The sequence below is a fragment of the Chaetodon trifascialis genome, chromosome 15 (genome assembly GCF_039877785.1).
Source record: "Chaetodon trifascialis isolate fChaTrf1 chromosome 15, fChaTrf1.hap1, whole genome shotgun sequence".
NCBI lineage: Eukaryota > Metazoa > Chordata > Actinopteri > Chaetodontiformes > Chaetodontidae > Chaetodon > Chaetodon trifascialis.
The window spans coordinates 8,743,148-8,768,334 of record NC_092070.1 but is presented as its reverse complement, the minus strand read 5'-3'; the positions used below and the strand labels follow the sequence as shown (position 1 = coordinate 8,768,334).

General features: G+C 40.2%; 1 protein-coding gene across 1 annotated transcript; it reads right to left on the bottom strand.

Annotated features, from left to right (window-relative positions):
- Window positions 1-12,133: 12,133 nt before the first annotated feature.
- Window positions 12,134-24,203, bottom strand: LOC139343035 (ATP-sensitive inward rectifier potassium channel 12-like). The gene is made up of 3 exons (XM_070980421.1): window positions 23,848-24,203; window positions 18,146-18,277; window positions 12,134-16,412 (listed from the first exon to the last, which is right to left on the bottom strand). Exons 2-3 carry the CDS (start codon window positions 18,166-18,168, stop codon window positions 14,786-14,788), a joined length of 1,650 nt encoding a protein of 549 aa, XP_070836522.1. The 5' UTR covers window positions 18,169-18,277; window positions 23,848-24,203; the 3' UTR covers window positions 12,134-14,785.
- Between the last annotated feature and the right edge of the window lie 984 nt (window positions 24,204-25,187).

Sequence of the window (25,187 nt, the reverse complement as noted above, 5' to 3'; positions counted from 1 at the left end):
GTGCCACCATGAGATTGATATTTGTGGATTGAAGCAAAATATCTCAACAACAACTGGATTGACTACTATGAAATTTTGTCCACACACTTGTGTGCCGCTTACAATGAATTATCACTTTGACCTTTCATCCAGCACCAACATCAGGTCACACTTTTAATTTGTCCAGTACTTTGGTTCCTTCCCACATACCTGCAAAACTTATGACGTTCTTAGCTGTACTTTCTGTTTAGTGCTAATTAGCAAATGTTAACTAGCTAAAAGGCTAATCTAAGATGCTGAACATGTTAACACTATACATGCAATATCAGCACGTTAGCATTGTCATTATCAGCATATTAGTACACTGTTAGCATTAGCGTTTAGCTCAAAGCACTGCTGAGCCAATGAGTACAGCTGGTGTTACACTGAAAACAAAGCTGCTCGGTTAAATGTAAGTGACTTTCATCATCTTTGCACAGTTTATCACCCCTTGTGAGTAAGTGAAAGGTCGCATGCATTTTAGTTGCACTAAGCTGAAGCTCAGCAGTGAATAAAATTCTGCTGTCATGTCATATGACTTTCAGATAGACACAACCAGAAGCAGGTGACTACTACTCAGAGATTTAATGTTAACAATGACAACATGCACGTGCAGCCTTGTTAAGTATGAGTGTTGATAAAATTTGTGGATTAATGTTACAGAGTAAATCTTGCTATATGCATTAGTGCTCTCCATTACAACATGATGACTGACAAATTAGATTCCGTGTTTGCTAAAAATAATCACAAGTGTATGAAAAATGTTTTAAATGACAGTAGTTGGCTGGGTGTTAATACTCTGTTGAGATACTTCTGCTGCATGTGACCTTTGACCTTTGGAGCAATCAGTGCAGGTTTACACTGAAATAGACATACTGTAGGCAGAGCTACACTGAGCAGCCAATAACATACTGACAAGCATTAACCAAGCCTGGCCCAAGAAGCTGTGGGGTCCCAGGGCCCTGCTGCAGCTGTGATGGCAACAAAGGCAAAAGGAAAAAAAGAGGACGATTCAGGAAGAACAAGAGAAAGAGAATCCTCAATGCTGCCTTGTGTCCCTCGCAAACCGCCTCCCATCTCCCTGCGAAATCAGTCACATTATTCTTTTACGTGCATCTCTCTTCATTTACCATGCATGCAGTTTGAATGTGTGTATATTATGTGTGCATGTTTTTTGGCAGTAAATCCTCTCACACATCCCTACACACATAAGCAGATTTCATGGTCAGATTTGGAAAGTCCCAAACAACCCATCTCTGTAGGACGAGGGGACATGCTTGAAAAATGATAATTGAGCGGAATGAGAGGCGAGGGACGTGGAGATTGAGTCATTTGCAGGAAAATGCAGAAAATGATGTTCAAGAATTCAGTTGGGAACAAGGGTGTCCTTTGTTAGGATGTTTCTACTGCATGTCTGGCTGGTTGCTGTTCGGGACATCATCACACAGCATGATGTGCCTCTCTAAAAATGTTAAATTTTAATGATTCTCTCACAGACTGTTTGTCCCCCTGGACACAAAACAAAATCCTCATTAAATATCCGATTTAGCTTTTGTCCATTTTACTTAAGTACTGTACGTCAGTGCTGCTTTGACATTTGTACTTCACTTGAAAATTTCCATTTTATGCTACTTTATATTTCTGCTTATTTGCCACATTTCAGAGGGAAACATTGAAAGTTTAACTCCACTATTGACTTGACAACTGTTTGCAATTCAATTCAATTCAATTCAATTCAATTCAATTCAATTCAATTCAATTCAATTCAATTCAATTCAATTCAATTCAATTCAATTCAATTCAATTCAATATTCCTTTATTCGTCCCTCGAGGGGAAATTCTGAATTTCACAGCAGCATCAATGACAGAATAGAATATTAAAAGACAAAGTGCATGCAGTTAACACAAAGTATATACAAAAGGATGTACCGGGAATAGTATTTACAGACGATTGCTGTTAGAGAATTTTCATACACAACATACAACCAGTTTCTAAAATATCATTGTTACAAATGAATAAATGAGTCATTGTAACCCAGTATAATACAAGGTGCCTATTTTGCCTAATACTTAATACTCACTCAACATAGTTTAAGATTTTCTATACAAAACAAATGATCATCTTCTAATAAAATATGGAGCATACTTCCCATACTGCATGGGCTTGAATATGTGCCTATCCTACAAACGCATATCCACATATCTGTACATATCTTTTTATGCCTGTTTTATCTCACTCAATCACAAATGCTGTATTTTGAAGTTGAATTAACATCTCTCTAAATGAGCTTCAACAAAAACTGCCATTCTAACTTTCATGAAAGAAGGATTTATTGCACGAGTGCTCTGTTAGACTGCAGTAGTTTTAGCTTCGTGTCATAAGCTGGCAAATCAGTCTAAATGGCCTATTTACAGTGTTTTCAGAGTCAGAGTTTATAGATGAAAGAACTTTCTCAGAAAAGTAAAAGTAATTGGCAGCGTTGGTCATTGCCGTCCAGCCAAAGGTTTGATAATGGTTCCCTTTTCTGCTTGTATCTGTAGTTTTGGCGAAGAAGAAAAAAAAACTTAACATACTCTACAATGTTGCTATTGTAAGTACTGTGTACATTTCACATGCTTTGTACACAGTTCAGTTTTATTTCGTGGAAAGTATTATTACTTTTTCTACATAATATTGAACTTCATTGTACGTACTGTATATAATCATTGTTGTTTGAAGACAGCCTCTCTGACAAGTCAGACAAATAAAGTAAAAAAATTCTTTTGAGATTTGGTTGGCAGTTCATTTTCAAGTTAATTTTGCACTAAAGGAACTAAAGGAGGTCATTTTTGTCTTTTAGTTACATCATTGTGCAAATGAAGAGCTGTTCTGAGTCATTCACATCCTTGTGACTCAGTGAATAAACTAAGATGAGCTGGCCATCAGTTTCTGACAGACTACATACAACCATGATTCCAGAAAAGTTGTCCTCATCAACTTAATTAGTTTTTGTAATATCTGCTTATTCTGAATTTGGTGCAGCAATACGTTTCAAACATGTTGGAACAGGAGCAACTAAAGACTGGGAAAGATGTGGAATGCTCCAAAAACATCTGTTGGGAACATTCAACAGGTAAACAGGTTGATTGGTAACAGGTCATAGTACCATGATTGGGTATGAAAGGGGCATCCTGGAAAGGCTCAGTCGTTCACAAGTGAGGATGGAGAGAGGTTCACCTCTTTGTGAACACATGATTGTATAAAGGATGTTACTACATGGGCTGAGGGACACTTTGTTGTTGGCAAACAGTTTGCTTGCAAATGATTACATCCTGTTTTTTTTTCATGTTTTACACAGAGTGCCTACTTTTTTTTTTTTTTTAGAATCAGGGTTGTAAAAATGTCTTGTATTAGTAAGAATGAATGCTGGATCATCAATCACTGAATGCTCATTGGAAGTGTCCTCCGTGGTCACTGTGTAGTCCAGATGTGAGAGTGGATTGACATGCATTTTATTTCTTTGTCTTTATAGGACAGAAGCTGTTTTGATGTTGGATGGAAAAACACTTAGGGAGAACAGGAAGAGGGGTGATGATTCTTAGGGGGAGATGGAAAAGGACGAGGATGAAAAAGTCACTTTCCAATCATGAGTTTTTCTCGGAACATTGAATTAAGCAGCGTGAACGGGTGGGGGCCTCGAGGGTCTGGGGGCGGGTGGCCGCAAAGATGCCTGAATGAAAGAGTTTGTTGTTTGATGCTGGGAGAGGGAGATGAAAGGGGAGAGGGAGATGGTGAGCTTGTTGGGCATCAGTCCCCTCTCCCATCGCCTCCTCACCCTGCGGCCCTCCCTCACTCTGCCCATGTGAGCTAGAGTTCAAATACAGGGCCCACAGCTGCTCACATAGACGCAGCGACACATGCACATATGCAGACACACAGAAGTACATACATGTCCACATGCACACAATCTTAACTAAAACGTACAGGCAGACACGCAAACTACATGCAGAAATGTGAATCTGTATACGTGTCGCCTACTCAACCGTTTCCAGGCACACACACACACACACACACACACACACACACACACACACACACACACACACACACACACACACACACACACAATCACACACAACACGCAGACTGTCATGGCAGGTGGTGGCAGGATGACAGGGATACAGGAGAGAGGACCCAAATGCAGATACCTGAGGTAGAGCAAATGCAGTTCAGTGGTTTTACTCACACAGTGAGGTACCGAGGCTTACGGGACGGCAGGTAAGGGTCAAAACCAGAGAGGCCAGTCCACACAGGCAAACAAGAATCAAAAGTCCAATAAAGGTCCAAAACGTGCAGGAAACAGATATCAGGGACAACAGAAGAGGATACAGATGCTAGAGAGCAAGGCACGAAGCAGACTTAACGGTGTGGCGAGAAACAAAGGAGGTGAACTGGTATATATGGCGAGCGGCTGATGGGGGTGTGAGGTGAGTAGTTGGGTGGGGCAGTCAGGTAATGGGAAATGCAGGGAAAGTCAGAGGACATCTTTTGGACAGCTAGAGGATGGAAGGTCTAAGGAGCTGAAGGACAGAGCTTGGAGGGCTCCATGTCACTTTGATTTGCATTTCTGTTACCAGTTTAAGCACATCATGTTGTGCCGAGTTGCCCCAGATGGACCATGTCAGGATTTGGGTCAAAGTGCATCATCATTCAGGGACAATTCAGTGACATCTTTAAATAGTCCTCAACTGCTAGCAGCAGACATAACAGATACTTGATCTGATTCAATCCTCCAGTCATGATTTTCAAGCAATAAGTTGTAGGTGCCAAGAAAAATCTATACATCATGAAAAACAACAAGTAGCTGCCAACCAACAACGGTTGCACAGTGCGATAGTAAACTGCGCTCAAGGGCTCAAACACGTCATCAGCAGTGCTGTGCAAGTTACTGTAAATTAGTAATTAGTGACAGTACTTCTCTCAAGAGTAACTGAATTATTTTACCAATTACTGTATATAAAAATAATTAGTCACTAGGGAAAGTAACTTGTGCATAAAATAAGATTAGATAAGATAAAATAAAACTTTTTTTAATCCCTTGCTGAGGAGAGCTGAGGATCACATGATGACACAGACAGTCACATGTGCATGCAGTCCCTGCAGGTGCACACCAGTCGACCGCTCACAGAAAGATCTCACATACTGTGGAGAACACATCAAGAGTCAAAAACTTTATTAGCCATTAAAGGTGTCAATAATGAAAAATCATCTCTGGCTCTTGGTGCGTAATTCTAAAATACCACATCTATTCCTAAAGGTCAAGAATGAATAACCACACTCAGACATGTATTAAATACACAGTGCATCTTGAAAATCAGTATAAAGCGTGCAAAATCTTAAGGTTATTGGCCTACAGCAGTCAAAAGAAAGTACTTGAAATAAATATAACAAATGATCTCACGAAATACCCCAAGGTGAAATACAAGAATCAAAAATTCAACCATTAAAATGGAAAAAAGAAAAGATGATTAGACAAGTCCATTGTAGCGAAGCTCAGGAAATGATGTCTCCAGTCAGGGCCATCCCTTATGCTGCATGAGGTGTCTTGGATGGACGCAGCAAATATAAACATATACCATCATGAAAATGTTCAAACTTACACACGATGCAGAGAGGCTGCAGGTGTTTACACTGTAGAGTACTCTGCTGCATTCATTGTCAATTTTGTCAGCTTGAGTGATGGACATTTTATGTTTTCAGCCTCTCTAATCCTATTACTCGCATTCAGTCTGGAGCATCCAGAACAGATATAACATCAGTGTAAGGGTTGAGGTTATCAGGCCCAGCACACAAAGCCACCCTTGTCGTGGTCAGCAAGAGATGTTTGTTTCTGCTCACTGTTGTGATCAGTTGCATTTTCTCTTGATCAGTTGAGATAATTCTGTTTACCCGACATCTAGTTATGCTAGAGCCTGTCAATTCGTTTAGCCTGCATAACCTGCATGGATGCTGAAAGCGTGACCTAACGTTTGTTTGAATAGGATGTTGATATGAGTCAACAGTTGAATGTTATGACACTTAGAATGGAAATGCCTTCTCACAGTTTTAGCTAACTGGTCTCATGGTTCATCTCAAAGTGCAAGAGACTCAATTCAGTGATGAAGAACACATTTTGTGTCCTAAAACTCAGTTCAGTAATAAGATTGAGTTGAATTAGATGGCTAGTTGACTATAGACATGCAGAGCTTGTATTGCAGGTACTGGAGTCACTTTGCCATGATTTTTTTGAAGTGTACAGGACTCAATGCACAAAACCCAAAACCTCCAACATGAGAGCCTTTGATCACCAGACATTGAAACTTGTTAAAGGGTTGGCAAAAAGAGTGTGTGTGCGTGTGTTATTGGATAGCTTTCAGTTCAGTTTTAATACTTCGAAAAAAGAAAAAAAAATCTGTCTTGCCTGAGCCCTGACTCCTAGAAATTGCATTTATAAAGATCTAATTAGCAACAGCAAATATGTTTTGTAGGGCATTTAACGCAGACCAAATTACATTTATTAAATTAAATTAAATTTATTAAATTACATTTATTTATTAACACAATGAGGAATAGTTGTTAATTAAGATACTTGGGAAGTTGCAAAAATATTGACACAGAATTTATGTTCAGATTTTTCACCAAAATAGGCAATCTTGCAATGCACTATCCACTCGTAGTTTTTATAGTATTATCAAGCTTTTTATGGACCTGTTTAGGCTCTGACAGCATTTGGTTAATGTTCACAGTCTATTTTAATACAGAAAAAGTCAGCAGCAATCATGATCTTTCCCGAACCTCAACTGAAATGCTTTTGTTGACTAAAACGTTTCAAAGGTAATTCTGAATGCAAAGTCGTTGTGTATAAATGTCATTTCTAGCAGATAGGGTTACCTGTCTTATTCCACTTAATTCCATGGAAACAATAAAACAACCTATGACATAAAATATTTTCCAGTGTTGTGATGGACGAAATAACAGAAACACCTTACACTATTTCTTGGTGGATTGTAACCTGTTTGACAAGTTTTGCCATATCCAACTCTTGAAAAGCAGGTTGCCAGCCTCATTCTTCTCCCTTCTAGGATGGCTGTCTTTGGCCAAAAATATTTTGGGAATCTGTAATTGTACACCCCTAATCCAGCAACAGGGAGACAGGTAGAAGTGAAGCACAGGCTGGAGATGGCTGAAGAGTTTGCAGGACGAGTTGTCAAAGATGAAAGAGGCGCATGTCTGAAATGAGGCTTTCCATGGCTAGAGGATAAGTGAGGATAATGTCGTACACTGACTCTGATAGATGCTTAGTGTCTAAATGCTGGAGTGAAAGCAAAACTAATCCAAGCAAAGCAGAATCAGAAGCAGCTGATTAATTAACAAAAGGGACCAAACGACACTGCGAGCACACAGATTTAAGAATTAAGAAGAACATGGAAACAACAGGAAGGAGCTTGAAGGGGGGGGGGGGTCACAGCAGTAATGCTGGTGCACAGTGGTGCACAGTGGTGCAGAGTGGTGCAGAGTGGTGCAGCAGTGCATTGGGGAAGGATGGAAAAGAAGAGACAGAGGAAGAGGAATTGGAAGGGTGTAAATCCCAGGGGATGGAGAGGATGAGAAGATGATGGACACACACACTGGCACACACACACACACACACACACACACACACACACACACACACACACACATCCCATAATTAGCATGCTAACAGGCATTTAAATGTCCCACACAAAGGCTCACTGTTGAGCGTTGGTTGCTCACTTTGGAGACAATGCACAATAGGAGTCAGTGGGAGCCCCCAAATCACCCTAATAGCTGATGTGGCCCAGCATGGCTTCTCCTGTTTTACCATTCCACCGATCGCACTCATTCACTCACTCACTGACTGGCTAATGAAAAGCCGATGGCCTCGAGGCCTGAGGTTACTGAGCAGCTTGCCCTTCCTCCTTTCCCTCTTTTCATCTTTTCCTCCACCGACAGAAATGCCTCTCTAGTTCTCCTGAGGTTCAGAGGTCCGGTGGGTGGGCTGCTTTTTACTGCCAGGGTCCTTGTGCATGGGAACAGCGACTGGCTGACCGACAGAGATGGAGGATATATAATTAAAGGAAGATCAAGACAGGACAACCATGAGGGCTGAAAGGGCAAATCTCTTATTAGCCTGACACTGGCTGATTTTAACTTAATTAAAACCTGGACAGAAATGATTTGATTATGGGATAGAGCAAACAGCTATGAGTGCTTCCTATCAAAATGCAGATGTGACACAGTGTCAGAGATCGGGACTTACAGTGAGCTGTTTCCTGACAAACTCCTCTGTATGTCGCATCTCCTCCAAAGCAAATCTCATAGAAGCTGATGGTGTGACCACCCTGCAATGAGGGTGGGCCTGTCTGCAAGGGGCTTTAGTCTCACTGAACCCCCTGTCAAATTCCTCAGTAGGAGAACCAGCCACTGTAACAAGTGCACTTTAAGGACACTTTATTTCAAGGGGCATGATAGATTGCCATGTAATTACAACAACAGAGCGGCCATGTTCCCTTGATAGATCCTGTTAGCATGTCTAATGCCAGCAGTGTCTTCAGTCTCAGATTTTTCCTCTTCTTCTACTAAAACTAACTAAAGCTCAAAAACCAAGAGAGAGAAAAACTGTGAGACCACAACACCTTAACACTGCAGATATGCCTAAAATCTCAGCTGCCTGTCACAGAACAAAATGCACACTGATCAGACAGATGGTGACGTCTTTTTCAGTCTGAGTTCAGATTTCTTCCATTGGCTTCTTTGGAATAGCCGAATCGTATCCACATACTTGTGTCATATTAGAGTTTCTGCTATTTTAATTACCTAAAATACTAATTTTTACCTACTTGCATAAGACTATCACATGAATTTTAGTTTGTTTGTTTGTGTGGTTTGTTAGTTCATTGGTTATGGAGATGTACACAGAACCAGTGATGTAGCCGAGGCTAATTTCCAACACCAAATCATTCCAAATCATTATAAAATGACATGTTATGATTCAAAATTTAAAAATCAGCGCATATAATAATCAAAAATAAGAACAACCATCCATGACAACACACAAACATAGAAACAGAAAAAACAAAGCAGAATGTAATACACTTATAACATGAACTCAAGTACGTACATTTATAGCCCAGCTCCTGTACAACGCTCAGCAATGTCATTGATATATAAGCTGAGCAACAAACGTCCGAGAACTGATCCTTGTGGTGTGCCCATTAACTTTCTCTGCATTCAAATGTAGAGTGACCAATCGTGACCTGTTGACTCATATTTGGTAAATAAGAATGAAACCATGTTTTTGTTTGAGAGAAATTAAATTTAGTGCTTTAGTGCTAATGCTTTTTTAGAGGTATAGAATGTCTGTACCATCTACAATCCCTCTATCCAAGAAGCTTTTAATATTTTCAGCTAGTTCTGTTGAATGCTTGGGTCTGAAACCAAATTGATTTAGATGCAAGAGATAATTATCCTCCAAGTACAGTATGTTATTAATTGTTATGCTACAGTCTGTTCTAAGACTTTGGAGAAAATTGAAAATGTGGAAATTGGCCTATAATTTTGTCACCAGTTTATCTAGACCTGACTTGAAAATGGGGCCAATCCGGGCTGTTGTCCAGTGATCGGGGACTCTTTCTGTAGCAAAAGACAATTTTTGTTGAATGGTTCTGCAAGAGTAGACGAGTGAGAATACTGTGTCTAGATTAAAGACACCTGTAGTGTGTGAATTAGACAGATTGGTAATGATTTTGCGTACTGTATCCTGACTGGTCATTTTGATATTGAAAGAGCTCTCTGGGTCTTGTTGTCGTATCATTCTCTAGTTGAACCGACTGAAAATTTCAAGTTTGCAAGTTCATCTATAGAACCAATAAAAAGCCATTTTCAATCTCTGTAAGGCCTGTCGCTGTGGTATTCTCAGCCTTAAGCTCCTTAACAGAGCTTTGTTTCAGAGGTTTAGCATTTACCAAACTGTGTGTTTGTGTCCAAGCATTAGAACCTTTCCCCTTGGTGCTTTCAAACAACCTGCTAAAGCACTGTGCATGTGCAACATGCATTTCTTTGACCATCTTCTTTCTTAGGGATTTAAAAGTTATGTCAGTGATTTTTATTTCAGGGAGGTTTTTCAAGGCCTGATCTCTGTTTTTCATTTGAATCAAGAACATCCTTTTCAACCAAGGCATTTCATGGAAATCGCCAAGGACATTTCTGTCTGATGAACTAACTTCAAAGATACTATTGAATGAAGTTTTGTGTGATGGAAAGTTTTGCATGACCAGCACATCAAATGGCATTTGGGATGAGACAGTAATGTGTGCAGCCAAACATTCCAGTTCCAGGATTCTATTTCCATTTTACAGCTTTTAATGGTATCTTTAACATACATTATTACACCTCCACCTTTCACTGAACATCTATCTTTGCTTTTAGCAATTACAGGTATGTCTAGTAGTTCCACTGCAATATTAGACTTAAGCCATGATCCAGAAAGAAGCAGGAAGTCCCAGTTTGAAAGAATCAGGAGATTGTGTATTCGATCACTTTTGGGCAACAGGTTTCTAATATTTAGATGTCCTCCAAAAACACTTTTTGGCTCCAATGTCCAATCCCAAATAATTTGCTCATATGTCCACACCTGGCTATAGGGTGTCGAGTGTACTCCATGGTGTTTGGATGTCATAAGTCAGTCAGTTTTAAAACTGTCAGGAGATCGAGAGCTGACTGGACAACAACTGGCACACTTCTGAGCAATTCTGGCTGTATTACTCAATCCTGTTACTGTGTATTGTCAACTTGGCATCTACTATTTGAACATGTTGCTTGTGAACTATGTTAGTACAACTGTCTGACAATTGTCCAGCAGGGGGCACTGGCGTCCAATGCATGAATAGTTAGCTACATTCACTTTGCAGGTCTTAGTGCTCAATACATCATAAAGTCATGAAAGTTCCCTAAAAAACTTCATGTTTATGACCCCTAAGAACATGAAGAAATAAATTTATACAGGTGTGAAGACAATCACAATTCACGATTTTTTAACCAAACTCCCTTGACTATCTCTTATCCAGTTTAATGTGTTTCCACATGATGAGTTTGTCAAAAGCGTGGGTAGCATAGACCTCTTCTTCAGCCTCTAAATGATTATCTGATCGGCTAATTCGATTGAAGTGTAATGTTTTAATAGCCACCTCATCAAAACCTCAATTTTTGAAAAACAACCTCTACAAGAGCGTGACAGACTGAAAGATGGACAGAGTATTCAGAGTTCCTCCCAGAGTAACTCAAAATACTTAGTTAGTGTAGGAAGGTAATCATGAGCTTTGAAACCATTAGTTCTGAAATGCATTTCCCCTTATTGTGAGTTTTTTTCATCAAAATTATTTGATGCACCTGGAAAATTTGTAGAACTACTGCTGTAAATCAAAAGGCCAGGATTAGTGAAACTCACAAAGAGATTAAATTTGCCTGCATGCTCCTTTAACAACTTGTTTGATATAAAGAGCAGCACTTCCATGACCGCAGCGTCAGCAGTATGCAGTATTTGCTGATAATTCATGAGCGCTAAAGGACTTTGAAGTGGCATGTGATGATGTCTTGAGCTCTAAGGCATCAGTATGTTCTCTTGTGAGCTGTCACACCCACCGCAATATGTCAGCCCTTCCTCCTCACACTGCCAAACTTTCCAGAAAATTCCCAGTGTTTTTAGCTGCCCTACTGACACACACAACTAGTGGAGGCAAAACCCCCCCCAAAACAAACAAACAAAAAAAACAATTTGACTTATATTCAATGGGATATTAATTATCTTCTTATCTCCTCAAAACATTCTTAAATTTAGATTTTATGATCCAGGTTTGAACATTTCTGCTGCTCCCACAGTACACCGCTAGAGGGAACACATGGCTAAGTGTTTTCTGCAGAGGGCTTCTATGATAGAAATGGCTGCAGAGGCATCTAGTGGCTCTGGAACTTCAACACATACCTGTATTAGAAAAGATGCAGTTTGGTTCAAAGGTTCAGTCCGTGGACGGGCATTTTGTACATATTTTACCAAGATTAAGTTTCGAGAAGGAGGAATGATTTTAATTATATTTATTCGCAACATCAAAATGTATACAAGGATGAATAAAGTGCTTTGTACTTAAGATTTTCTCTCTTCAGCTCATTTTAATTACTTCAGTATTTTGCTTAGTGTGTGTATACCTCCAATCACGGGCTGGAAAACCATTAGATTTCTACAAAGCAGGTAGAAAAGGAAACAAAATAGTTTGTTAATGGCATTTACAGTGGACAGTTTTCCTGTACTCATGTTGAACTCTGAATGAGTAATACAATTCAAAACCAGCATTACAGAAAGACTCTTACACACTGCCAGTCAAAACCTTTTAAACGTTGTATTTTTCACATTTATGGGTTGATCTTCTGCAATTTCAAAGTGAATTCACATTGAATAACCTTCAGGGCATACAGACACTTCAGAAAGTATGTAAAATTTTAAATCATGCTTTCAGGAGCTCTAGAAATAAACATTAAAGTGGAGCACTTAAGACTCTCAAAGCAGAGGGACCTTTGAACATCTGGAAACTGGACATAACTCTGATTGAAAATGTTCTGGTAGTCCTGCAATACTGTTAAAAAGATCAAATGCAAAACATTAAAATAAGATTACAGTACACGTTCATACAGTACAGTACAGCTGTCTGTTACAATGGTCTAATTAGAGTCATCTAGGTTACTTACAAGTTACATCTGCACATAGTTATTTACAGCCCATTGTTGAATACACTGCTTTCGAGTAAACGTTAAATGCAATATAATTATCCTTTGGCTGGCAGTGTATGTTTGTCAGTAAAATGGTTACATATGCTTAATAAGTTCCTGAATATTTAGCAAGTTTGCGATGAAAATTCAGTCGGTCAGTCTCTGTCTGTCTGTCTGTCTGTCTGTCTGTCTGTCTGTCTGACAAAGTCAGACTAGTCAAAGATGCCTGCTTAAGCAATATGACCAGTATAAACAAATTCACAACTGAAACAAACAATAGAAGTCTTTCAGAGATGAGACTTGCAGTATCACGAGGTGCAGAAGATAAAATGTTCTGACTGACTGGGAAAAACTTCGCAATATAATGAATTATACACTTAATTAATTAATTGATTAATTAATTAATTTTTGCTGTCATGGATAAATGGTATTTAAACATTTTTTGTATCAGTTACCTTAATGGGAAAAAATGCCACATTTGATAGTACAATCTTTTCAAAATTACGTAGATATACTCACTCTATGATATTTCTCTAACTTGTATTTAACACCACTTGCTTTAAAAAAAAAAAAAAAGTCATTATTTTGCCTGACATATAGTTAAACTTGACTTTGTCCTCACTATCCCAATCCAGTGATTTATTGCACATTTGCAGACACTCCTCAGCCTCCATCCCTTTGTTTCCCGCTGTGCTTTATAATGTCTTCACACCTTTCTACCTCTCAAAGACAATGAGTACACTTTAACTGCATGCACCCCAATTCCCAAATGATAAATCAGAGGCGCTCTCTGTGGTTTACCTCCAGACCTTTGGCGAACAGCAACAGCACAAACATGAATTAAAGCCACTTCTCAGTATTGTTTCTGTTTTCACTGGCTGCAGCCTCCACAAGAAACAAAAAGTTCTGAAGTGATCCATAAAGTCAACAAAAGGTCTACTTTTCTTTATATTGATAACATAAATAGATTTATAATAGTTAGAAACTTTAGCTTCTATAATCTAATGAAAAGATTTGTTACTGCTAAATTAAATATTCTGTTTTGTTTTTGATATATTCCCTTCAAACTCAACTTTGTTGTCAGGAAGAAAAATGGGTTTTTAAAATAAGATTTAAAATGCAGTGACATTTTCCTAAATTGCAATAAATCAAGATGTTTGTCAAATGTTGTTGTCTTAAGAAATCTTTATCAAATTCAGAAAAAAACACTGCTGCTGCTGCTCTTAGTGATTGCACAGAATGGTCTTGTTGGTATACTACACAGCAAAAGCAGTAGATTCTCACTAACGTTCGCTAAGGTGCCAAAATAAAGGGGATTTCATATGTTTCAAAGGAAAATGTTTAAGAAATAGGCAGCCTCACATATGTGCAAATAGCAGACTTTGTAGGGAACAATTGCAGGCATGATGACCACTGAAGCCTATGAACAACATGGAGATTATCAAGCAGAGGTCCACCATGTATCAACAACACATCCTAAAAACTGACCATGGAAGTCTTGACCTCAGTCCTCTTTGAAAAGGAAGAGAGTCACATCAAAACTGATATTGCTTTCATAAAATCTCTCGTTCATTTAATTTAATTCTTAAATAAATTTTAACTATGCAAAATGTACATACAGTCTAAAACATGACTCAAGTTTCTGGATATTTTTCTTCTATTGTGCTTTCCTTTGGTTATGAAACAGTAATAATAAAAGGGAGCCAAAAGTCAGTGCTTTGTCAGAGATTCTTTGTCCTCCTGCAGAATCAGTCTGGTTGATTGTTACGGCTCTTCAAGGAATGCAGTTGTATGTGCCAAGAGTTATTGTGGAAAACTATTTCCTCTGTTGTTCCATTTCTAATCTGAATGAGAAGAAAACAAACAAACGTATAGATATGAAACAACACTGGCAAGGCAAAGGGGGTTTCTGTTTCTATACGTGCAGTCCAAAGATGAACATGTGACAGTCCGCTCTCCCTGCGCTCTTCAGATCTCTTGCTCGCTTTTGTAGGTCACTGGATCAAGAGGGATGGCAGTCTGTAGGATGTCAAACTCCATCTGGTTATTGTCCATGTCCAGAACACACATGACACTGTGACTGCTTGACGTCGTGGTTGCAGTGTCCTGGAACATGCTTTGGAAGTCTACAGAAACTGAAGTCCTCCTCTCCTCCGCTCTCTCCTTCCCTACAGTCTGAGAAGAGTCGAAGATGTCATCCTCTTCCTCCCCGCAGCTCAATGCCACCTCGTTCTCGTAACAGAAGGCGCTCAGCGACCGGGGAATCAAGTCTTCTGTGGTTCTGCATGCAGAGACAGGCGAAGCAGTAGAAGAAGCTCGGCTTGCAGCTTCGTCAAGCTCTTTGGCGCTGAGGTGTGGCGTTGACGGCACCTCGTAAGTCTTGTGGAAGCGAGCGTAGTCTACTTTGTAGCGGTCCCGGTCCTCGTAGATCACCGGCTCAAACCTGTGACCCCAGAAGATCTCTCTGGCAAGGTAGGAGCTACGGAACTGAGTGGTCATGGCCGTGGCCTCCACCATCCCCTCCAAGATCACAACAATTTCAAAATCATCTGTCTCCAGATCGGCTCGGCTTATAGTGTACAAGGGGCTGTCTTTATCTATCTCGTGGACTATAACAAGTGGGGATACTAGAAACAGCCTGTCTGTGCCCTCATCATAGCCCACATTGAGGTCCATCTGCTCCAAGGGGATAAACTCGCCCTCAGCTGTGACATATGAACGTATGAGCTGGGCGCGGACATGAGCTTCCACGATGTGGCTCTTCCTCAGGTTGCCCACCCGCCACATGAGGCACAGCTTGCCATCGCGCAGGGCAATGACAGCATTTTTTGAGAATATAAGGGTCTGGTTCCTCTTCTTTGGACGTGCCATCTTAGCCATGATGGTGCCAATCATGAAAGAGTCAATGATGCAGCCCACGATGGACTGAATAACCACTGTTAGCACGGCGACAGGGCACTCCTCTGTAACGCAACGCCAGCCATAACCGATAGTGGTCTGGGTCTCCATGGAGAAGAGGAGTGCACCAACGAAGCCCTGGACATGAAGTATGCAGGGCATCCTTTGAGTCTGCCCTCCAGCTGCATGTCCAGAGGCAGGTCCGTGCAGCCCCCCCACCGCCAGCACATCGCCCTTCACCATAAGGTGCTCCTCAAAGTCCCCATGTGCCAGGGAGACACTGTAAAAGATAATGCCAAAGAAAAGCCACGACACCATGAAGCTGGTGCAGAATATAAGCAGCAGGTATCTCCAGCGGATGTCCACGCAGGTGGTGAAGATGTCAGCTAGGTAGCGCTGCCTCTTTTCCTCCATGTTGGTGAATAAAACATTACACTGTCCATTTTTCTTTACAAACCGGCTCCGTACTTGGTTGGAGCCCCTTGTCAGAATCTTCCCGTTGTAGTTGTTCATCCCTCCTTGTTCCCTTGTGCTGTGCACAGCAGCAGAGGCTCCTGAACTCCTCCTTCTGTCTTCTGTCTCTGTGTCGCAGGACGAGTGCAGATGGAAGGTGGGGGAACTGTGGCCGTTATGGAGTCTTAAGCTAGCGATCTTCTGGCCTTCCTCCTCTGGTAAAATGTCTGACACAATGCCGTACCTGTCAGGCCAACAGAGAGGAAAACATTCAAAAATTTGGTAAAAGAATTTGGTGATATTAGATTTACACAAATACATTTAGAAAACAGAGTGAGAGTTCAAGTTTTCTTGCAAAGCTTAGAAGCAATAAGTGCCTTTTGTTAGACATGTGCCGGCCTTGACTTCCACCGCCGACATGACGGAAGTTCCCCTCTGATCACAGCTCCCACAATACATGCAAACTGGTAATAAGATAAACAGGAATGTTCACTTGCATATTTCATTCATTTATTTGAATGATTGATGTGGGTCAATAAACTAATGCCTCATTTTAAGGAAGAACTTCCTCAAACTCGTGTGTTTCACTGAAATGATTTTAGTTATATTATGATCCAAGGGCTCCCATCCTATGATTACTAAAAGATTTTGAAAACCCTGAAATAATGATGAATAAACTAAATGTGTAACAGACTGCTGTTGGAATCATTCCATTGTAGAGGAACAAAGAGCAGGAAGACACCTTATAGAGCCAGTAATCTTATTGATCCTTGTGCCATTTAAAGCACACCCTCTCATAGACAGAGAGATAGAAGATAATATCTGACTCATTAGGAACAGTGATAAAAGATCTATTTAAGTCCCATACACAAACAGTCTCTGAATCAAATCTAAATCTGTCTGCTTGAATTGACCAAACTCTTAGGTGTATCAACCAACCTAACCCTAATCTCTCCTTTACATGGAGGATTATAAACTGGGAAGGTGAGTTCAGTTTAGCTATGTGAGAAGGATCGCTGTCATCACAGATTATAGGATTATATCTGAGCCGGTGTCAGTCAGGCAACCCATTTTGAGATGGATTGACATATATGTTACTGATCATATGTAAATGAATATCAACACTCTGCTAATCACTCATTAACCTACAGACAACATCACATGTTCGAGGGTGGAAATGTGCTTGAAAACATCGTAAGAAAGAAAACAATATGACCAAAGGCCATATCAGAAATTAAGTGGTATATAATTAAAATACTGTTGAGGCTTTTAAACACACTCAATTAACACACTGGTGGCCATTGGTATAACAAGACTTCTTGTTCTCACAGCAAGCGATGTGTTGCAGCTGCCTGAAGGGAAGAGCTCTTTGTGCTCGTTAGGACAGTGTAGGACGGCCTTGGCCTTTTTAAGGATCTGCTTGCTGTAAATATCTCTGAGCTGTGTCTGACTCACCCCAACTAGTACACCAAATGAACAAGCCCATTCCTACAGCCAGTAAGCCCGTGGTAAGACTTCCGGACAAGACGTTACTGAAGCAGATAAAACTGCATGTGTAAAGCAGAGTCATCACAAGGCTGCTGCGATGCCCTTTGCCACTCCTGTGCACAATAACTGGCCTGACAGATTTAATAAAAATAGATAAAGACATCAAGTCCAAGGATTCCAAAGTCCATTCAGAACTAATGTTGAAAGTGAAGTGTGTCCAGTAATATTAATCAACAGGTAGTCAGGATGGCAAAATAGTGCTGTGGTTTGACACTTTTACACCCTTATTTCTAATTTCAATCAGATGTTACAGCAAGTAGAGAGACAAAAAAGGGTCTAGGTAGCAAAGGAAATAACGCAGGGATGCTGAAATTCAAGAGTAGATGCTCAGGCATCATAAAACTCAACAGGACCACTTAAGAAAGTGCAGAATTAATTTCACTATTAAAAGTCCTTGATGGGCAGCTGCTTCCAGATTGACCGTCTCACCTGTTGGACCTACTTGTTCCCATGGCACCAATGATCACTGGTACAGGTCCTGGGCAGGAGGACAGACTCTGTCCTGCTCCCAATGGTCAGGTCTCAACCATAAAGGTGGTGTGTGGTCCACTGAGAAGACACCTGCAGGAGAGAATCAGCCCGTGTCAGTTCATTTAAGATCAGCATGATCAAATTACAGCAAGTTTATGCACAAAAAAAAAAAAAAGATTTAACAGAGAACACACTTCCGTAAATGCAAAACACTGCCTATTAAAAAAAAAAAAAAAAAAAAAACCTTATCCAACATTGTTTCATCACATTTCACCAGTTCATGTAGTTAAACAATATACTGTGGGCCTGCGCTTCCAGTCTGGCTTTTGCGTTGTTGATTCTGCGAAACGTCTTGAGTAACTGAGACCCTGTCTGACCCTGCTCTGCACAATAGAGTTGTAATGTTGGATGTGGGTGTAAAGTGGCGTAATTATAGGTCATGCATACTTTGCTTATACAGTTAAGCAACATGTTCTCTATCAGCCTGTCTGTTATGCTTCAGATTAAGCTTAATGGTGTGCATCCAACTCTTACATCCTCACTCTCACTCACACTGTAAACAATACACTTTACTGTGTCTGGTTTAACTGAAAAGCAATCGTTGACAGCTTTCTGTCTCTGCTCCACTCAGAATGGAGTGAGGCGAATCTAAATATTCAAACTCAGCATCGCATTCAGACTCATTTAGTGTGTTCACGCTGAGCAGCTCAGTGGCAGAAGTTGGGATTCTGATGAGACAATGATGATGAGATGATGATGATGAGATAATGAAAATAAGCTTCAACATGCGGCCATTTTACAGCTTGTTTGATAGTTTCAGTGTGACAGCAACTGAGGCAGTTATCTTACATCTTCCTTACTTTTTTTGTCTTCTTGTCCTCTGACTTCTTGCACTCTGTCTTGTTGCTGCTGTAACATGTGAATTTCCCCCATAGTGGGATAAATAGAGTCTATCTTATCTTAAATCTGGGATTCTAGCATCATATTGTTACTGTATGTTTAGCTATATCTTTAAAGTGATAGGTATATCTGTGCGGTCTGTAATCAATGTGGCTTCATATTCAACTTAATGGAACAATATCATTGGTGTAACAGCAGGACAGCACTGACAGGTGTTTGAGTCCTGAGAGTACAGTTACATATTAATACACATGATCAATTTTAATCATGTGAGTTTCTTTATGTAAATGCCTTTGCTTTACACCTGCTCTTAGGAGCATTTATAGACTACATCTGTGGTGAGTTCACTTGCAATCCTTAGCTAATAGTGATACAATTGTTGTAACGGCAACTCAGCCATCAAAACCACATACAAAAATAAACTTTCCCAGTTTTTAGCTCAGTTGTTGGCTGTCAGAAAGGTTTGCTGGAGCTTATAGTCACAGATAGACTGATCTACCACATCGTCTTACTTTGATTTTATATGTTTAAACTGAGTCAACCTCAATAGGCCTTAACACCTTGGAAAAAAAAAACATGTTCAAGTAAGTAGATCTCTATCTGACTTCGACTTCCCTGCATAACAACACAGATCTGATTTACAATGTAGAAACTTTTCTCCAAGACAGTCCTGAGTCTTAAATGACAGGAGCACAGCTTTTTTTTTTTTTTTTCCCTGATGACATAAAACTGTCTGTCCAGAAATACTGAGAAAATCCTGTCACATAATCTTTCCATCTTAATACCTGTGACACAAAGCAGATAGTAAGTCCGAGCTGAAGTTTGGAGTTGTAGCTGGGTTTTTTTTTTGGATTTAAGTGTCGGTCAGGAACACACCAGCTCCCAGGAACAACCTTGGCATGGACATGTTTTAGGTGTACAGTACTTGTCCTGGTCTTCAGAACATAAACTCATGTCTTTCCTCATGCAGACTGCCTTTGAACCACCAACAGAAAATCTCAAGAATAAAATGTGACATCTGCCACAAAGGTCATGGTGTCACTGACTACTTGGTGAGGTTTGGGAAAAGATTATGTTTTGGGTTAAAATAACTACTTCCTTAAAACTATCAACGACGACCACTGGTTTCACACTGGAATCCAATGGGACTTTCTCGCTCTTTATATCACCTTCATCCTTCTTAGTTTGAAAGTTGTGCTGAGTGTCATGAAAAAGCTGAGTATTCATGTCCAGGTGCACAAATCTAATAGATTGAATTTTGTGACTGTTTCACGGTGATGGGTTTGTTATTGACCTAAAGAGTCTTTGCTCCGTGATGGAAGGCCAACTGTGGGAAAATCCATTTCTGAATAATCTACATCTATGTGAAAAATAACATGCTGTCAGGGGTAATCAGTCACTCTTTCACAACATCTGGGGTCCCTTTGTATATTCTCTAGAGAGAACAGACTTCAGCCCATATCATGATAGCACTTTGAGATACACTAACCTGCATACCTGCAATGTCACAATCCATCACAGGTTTTTATTTTCAACATCTGTACATTACTGTCAGAGGTCCTTAAACTGAAGTGCATGATCCTAACCTTTTTTTGAGGTGGTCTGTGTGTGAGTTAAATTTTCTACTGGGCATTTCGTTCAGGTATATGGTATGCATGTGATAAGTTGTTGAAAAAAAAGGAAAAATATTAATTACACATAATCAAGAGCAGAGCATCTATACTGTATATAGTTGCTTCTCTGCAGTGACACTCACACAGACATATCTGTATCTGTATGTTTGTGCACTGTGTGTGACGATTATATTTTCATGTTTTTGTTCCCTTCATACAGGTGTGCTTCCAAACAACAACACAGCTTTGAAATAAGTTGTTCTGCCTCCGAGCCGTATCTATAAAAGGAAGGTCAGACCAGCCAGCCATCCATCTTCAGTGGCGTCTCTCTTTTGGTGCAAAGATTTTATAACCTCTAATGAAGCAGGAGGCCGGGAGAAGTAGAGTGCAGGTACCAATGTGTTATAGCAGAGATGAGACACACACAATACAAACCAGTTAGTGGTCAGCAGGTAAAACTGGGGACTTTCACTGAAGCCAGTTTCCATAGGAACACAAATCCTGTGGCATTTGGGGGACGGAGAGAAGTGGAGAGTCACCAGAGACGCGGTGGTGTAGGGGGGTAGTATACAGTATTAAGTGCTCTCATAACATGAGTCAGAGGGGGAGGGAAGGATGGGATGAGAGAAAGGGGCGTAAGGGCAGCAATACAACATCTACATTTGATTTTAAGTAGTTTCTAAATAAAGTGTAAGAGGTGACGCTTAGTGGAGACTTTTCTGATCCATATTACTGAGTGAGGGAGACACAAAATGTGTAGACCTGGGTCAAAAAACAGTTTCAAAAAGCTTTAATGTTTTAATTTATTCCACTTATCTTCCTAATGACTTGTCCTCAGGACACTGAGAGCAAGAGGATTTAGAATAATTATAATATTATATAATCACATAAAAATATATAAGCGTGTCAGATTTTTACATAGTTTTAAGAAATTATGTTGAGACTTGTACATGTGTGGTACAAATAATGTTTCTACATATTAGTACTGAAATGATTAGTCAATTAACATGTTGACAAATGAATCAATGACAATCTCAGATTTTAAATTAAACTAAAATTCATCATTTACATGTCTTATCAAAACTGCTAAATGTTTACTGGATTCTGCTTCTTTTCTGTGTTTTCTTTCTTCTAACAAAAAAAAGGTAAATTGAATCTATTTTAGATTATTTGTTGTTGTTTTTGGGTTTTTTTTCATATTTTTTTGTAATTTTTGTAGACCAAACAATATTTTAATTCAATGTTTCAAGTGAGTAATGGATTTCAAAATAACTTTTTTCTGTGCATGTATAATATTGTCCAGTCTTTGTTACCATATTGTATCTACGTTAATATGCACACTTGTGTAAGAGTTTGCAGTGTTGTGGAAGTCTTTTACTGTATCTCTGCATCAATAACTCCTCCCTGATCTCATAAATCACAGATTAATAGTCATAATCCGTGAAATAAGGAGCAGAGTCAGAAAGTCTTGAAAATAATGAACGATTTCCTGGAGATGTCCTGACTGATAATCCCAGAAAGGAACAGAGAGAAAGACAATGACAAGCAGGTTGGTTGGGGGGGAGAGGGATTAAGATGCAGAAGTGTCTACTTCCCCTAAAGCCTTTGGTAATCGCCCCTGATGAGACTATTACATCTGCCACAAAAACATATTATACATCCAGCGTGAATACCACAGCTCTATGCCCAGATATGGCATCTGGAGGGGCAATTACACAAAGTGGTCTGAGTCATGTTTCATTATGTGCTGGTTAAAGCTGCTCATTGAAAAGAGGAAATTAGGCTTACTGTCTATGAAAGGTTTGTATGAAATCATCAGATGTATCCAAAGACCAATTATGTTTCTTAAACATGTGTTTCTGCCAAAAATGATAATAACAGTAAGTCTGACTGGCACTGGCATGAAAAGCACAGAGTAATCTTGTTACATAAATCTAGTCTATTAAGGGACACACGTATTTGCTAAACATTTGTGATGTAATTTAACCAAGTTAAGGACCCGCTGAGTCCGTCTCACTGATGTGATTCATGCTACAGGCATGAATGCGTTGGGATGCTGCGACTGTAGGTGACTGTTTTCAGTCAGTCATTCCACTGAGTGGATTCACTTCACTTCCTTGTGTTTTTCCTTTGTGAAACTGTCTTGTACTATGTGAAAACTAATCAATATGTACTCTGGTTTCACCTCTGCTTGTCACGAGCCAACCCACAGAGAAGCCTCAGCCAGGGCAAAGTTTCCCACGCTACCATCACATCCCAGACAACCTCCGTGTTGGCTTCAGTTCGCAATTTATTTCCCCACACTGTCTTTTCCGTGTTTTAATCTTTACAAAATGTGTTATAGATCAGTTGACACAATACAAATTGATCATTTTGTAACATGTCCAACTGTAAATCATCCACCAGCAGCTGTAGTGCAAGTACTTATTCACCTTAACAGTCCTGGTTGATGCTGTTTTACTGAGTGGCCCTGAAATGACCATCAGGGCTGTCTGATTAAAAGACAAGGTTAGGTCAGGGTAATGAAATCGATCAAAGATAGAACAATAATGTTTCCCTCAACAGCAAAATAGTTTCTTATTCAAACTAAAAAGATGGCTTTTCTACCCAGGACCCCTGGGATAGAGTAGTATCGTGAGGCCTTTCCTTTCCCTTTTAAAAGTTACAGAAGCAGATTTCTATACACAAAAACAAAAACTAACCTACAAAGTGGTCTGAGAGTTAGAAATGATGGAGAAATAAAATTTGTCTGAAGCTGATGACATCATTGCCTTGAAGTACAAGTCATACCTGCTGCACCTTGATATGTTTCCAGCTGATACCTTAGATACCTTGATACCTTGCCTCAGAGATTTACAGCATATGACGGAGAAGTGTGACTGTTCACCTGATCATACACGACACAGCAGTTTCCATGATGCTGAGCTTTAGTCTCTCTGACGCAGTGCTGATTTTCCTGTGATAAGTGTGAAAGAGCGTTCTGTCTGAAGGTTAATCTAGAACTGCTCTGAATGTCACCTGGAGGGCAAAGTTGTCAAAGTAATGTACTCAACAAAAACAAAAAAAAACTTTATCCATCAAGTTATTATCATGCACATCTCCTGATACCGAAATACTGATTGGTAATTCGGCATAAGTGATACTCACCCTGCAGTTAGTTGCTGTGTTCTGTCTTTTGGTTGCAATTTAACTTCCTTTGCTTCTTAAAATCCCACCGTCACAGTCCAGGGCAAAGGTCCCACATCCTTAGATTCATGTGATCTGTGATCCCTTCTTTTATTCGTCCTCTCTTTTATTAGTTCCTTCTTTTAGTTTCTTCCTCATCTCTTCTTCATTCTTTCATCCCCGTTGTTTCTCCCTTTTAATCCGTTATTGTCCTCCGCTGCCTCCTTCACTGACTATAATCCTGGCTGTGTGCGCTCTCCTGTGCGTACTCATACACCCCGGGCTGAAAATGCTGTGTCAATCTCCCCTCTGCAGAGCATGGCTTTGGAAGGGAGGGAGGGAGAGAGGGATGGATGGATGGATGGATGGATGGATGGATGGAGGAGGAGGAGAGGAGAGAAATGGAGAAAGAAAGGCAAAGAGACAAAAGGAGAGGAGATGAGACTACTGGGGGGCTGCCACTCTTTTCTGTGCACTCTAAGCATGTGTAGGTGTTGAATAATGCCTGATGTGCTCATGCGAGCGAGCGAGAACTCATTTGAGTCATGATTTCTCTGCTAACTCTTTCCGAGGAACAACAGAGATGATACTGTAACAGGTGGGAGACATAGGAAACATGGCGGCTTGGAAGTAAAGTGGTCGAGTTGGCATCACAGTTCAAAACTGTGCCTCCCCACGATGATTACAATAACACTGGCCTGTTACTGTAAATTTGCCTGTAAACATAATCCCATTGCATTCACTCCCTCACAGCTGTGCCATGGATGGTTTCCAGCCCCTTATCGCTGGTGGTGCAGTGACCTGACTGTCAGTGCATGTTAGTGGTTCAACACAGTCAAAACTCCACAGCCTTGCAGCTCTGTTAATACACACCACATCAGCGCAGAGTTACACAAGGAAGAAAAATCCTGGTTTGAATGTTTCAAGCAGCACAGCAGCAGCTTGCTTTGCTCTTCGTCATTCTGTGCTGAATCGCACTTTGACTTGAAGTGCTGTGATGCTGCAGTGGGCCACCTGTCACATATTGTGATCGTCCCATAATGAATGTAAAGAGGGAGAGTCAGTCTTTAGTTACACTTTGACCGCTCTGAGCCAGCTGAAGTGACCCAGGACTGAGCAGAACATCTGGATGTTGGTCAACGCTAGAAGTGCTTTTTTTGTAAATCAAACTGTGAAAATGCATGTTTTGGACACTTAGCATGTTTTGGATACAAGAGACTCGGATTACGTATTGCATTACTCATGTATTAGTATTGTATTTGGCTGGAGTATCTTTCAGCCAACCTCTCGGTTTGAGTGGCTGTTGAACATTTTAGTGACAG

Coding starts and splice junctions, on each gene's coding strand:
- LOC139343035 (XM_070980421.1), bottom strand. CDS start 18,168: ATGGGAACAAGTAGGTCCAACAG. Junction 16,413..18,145: donor GGAACAAGTAGGTCCAACAG/GTGAGACGGTCA, acceptor TTGGCCTGACAG/GTACGGCATTGTGTCAGACA.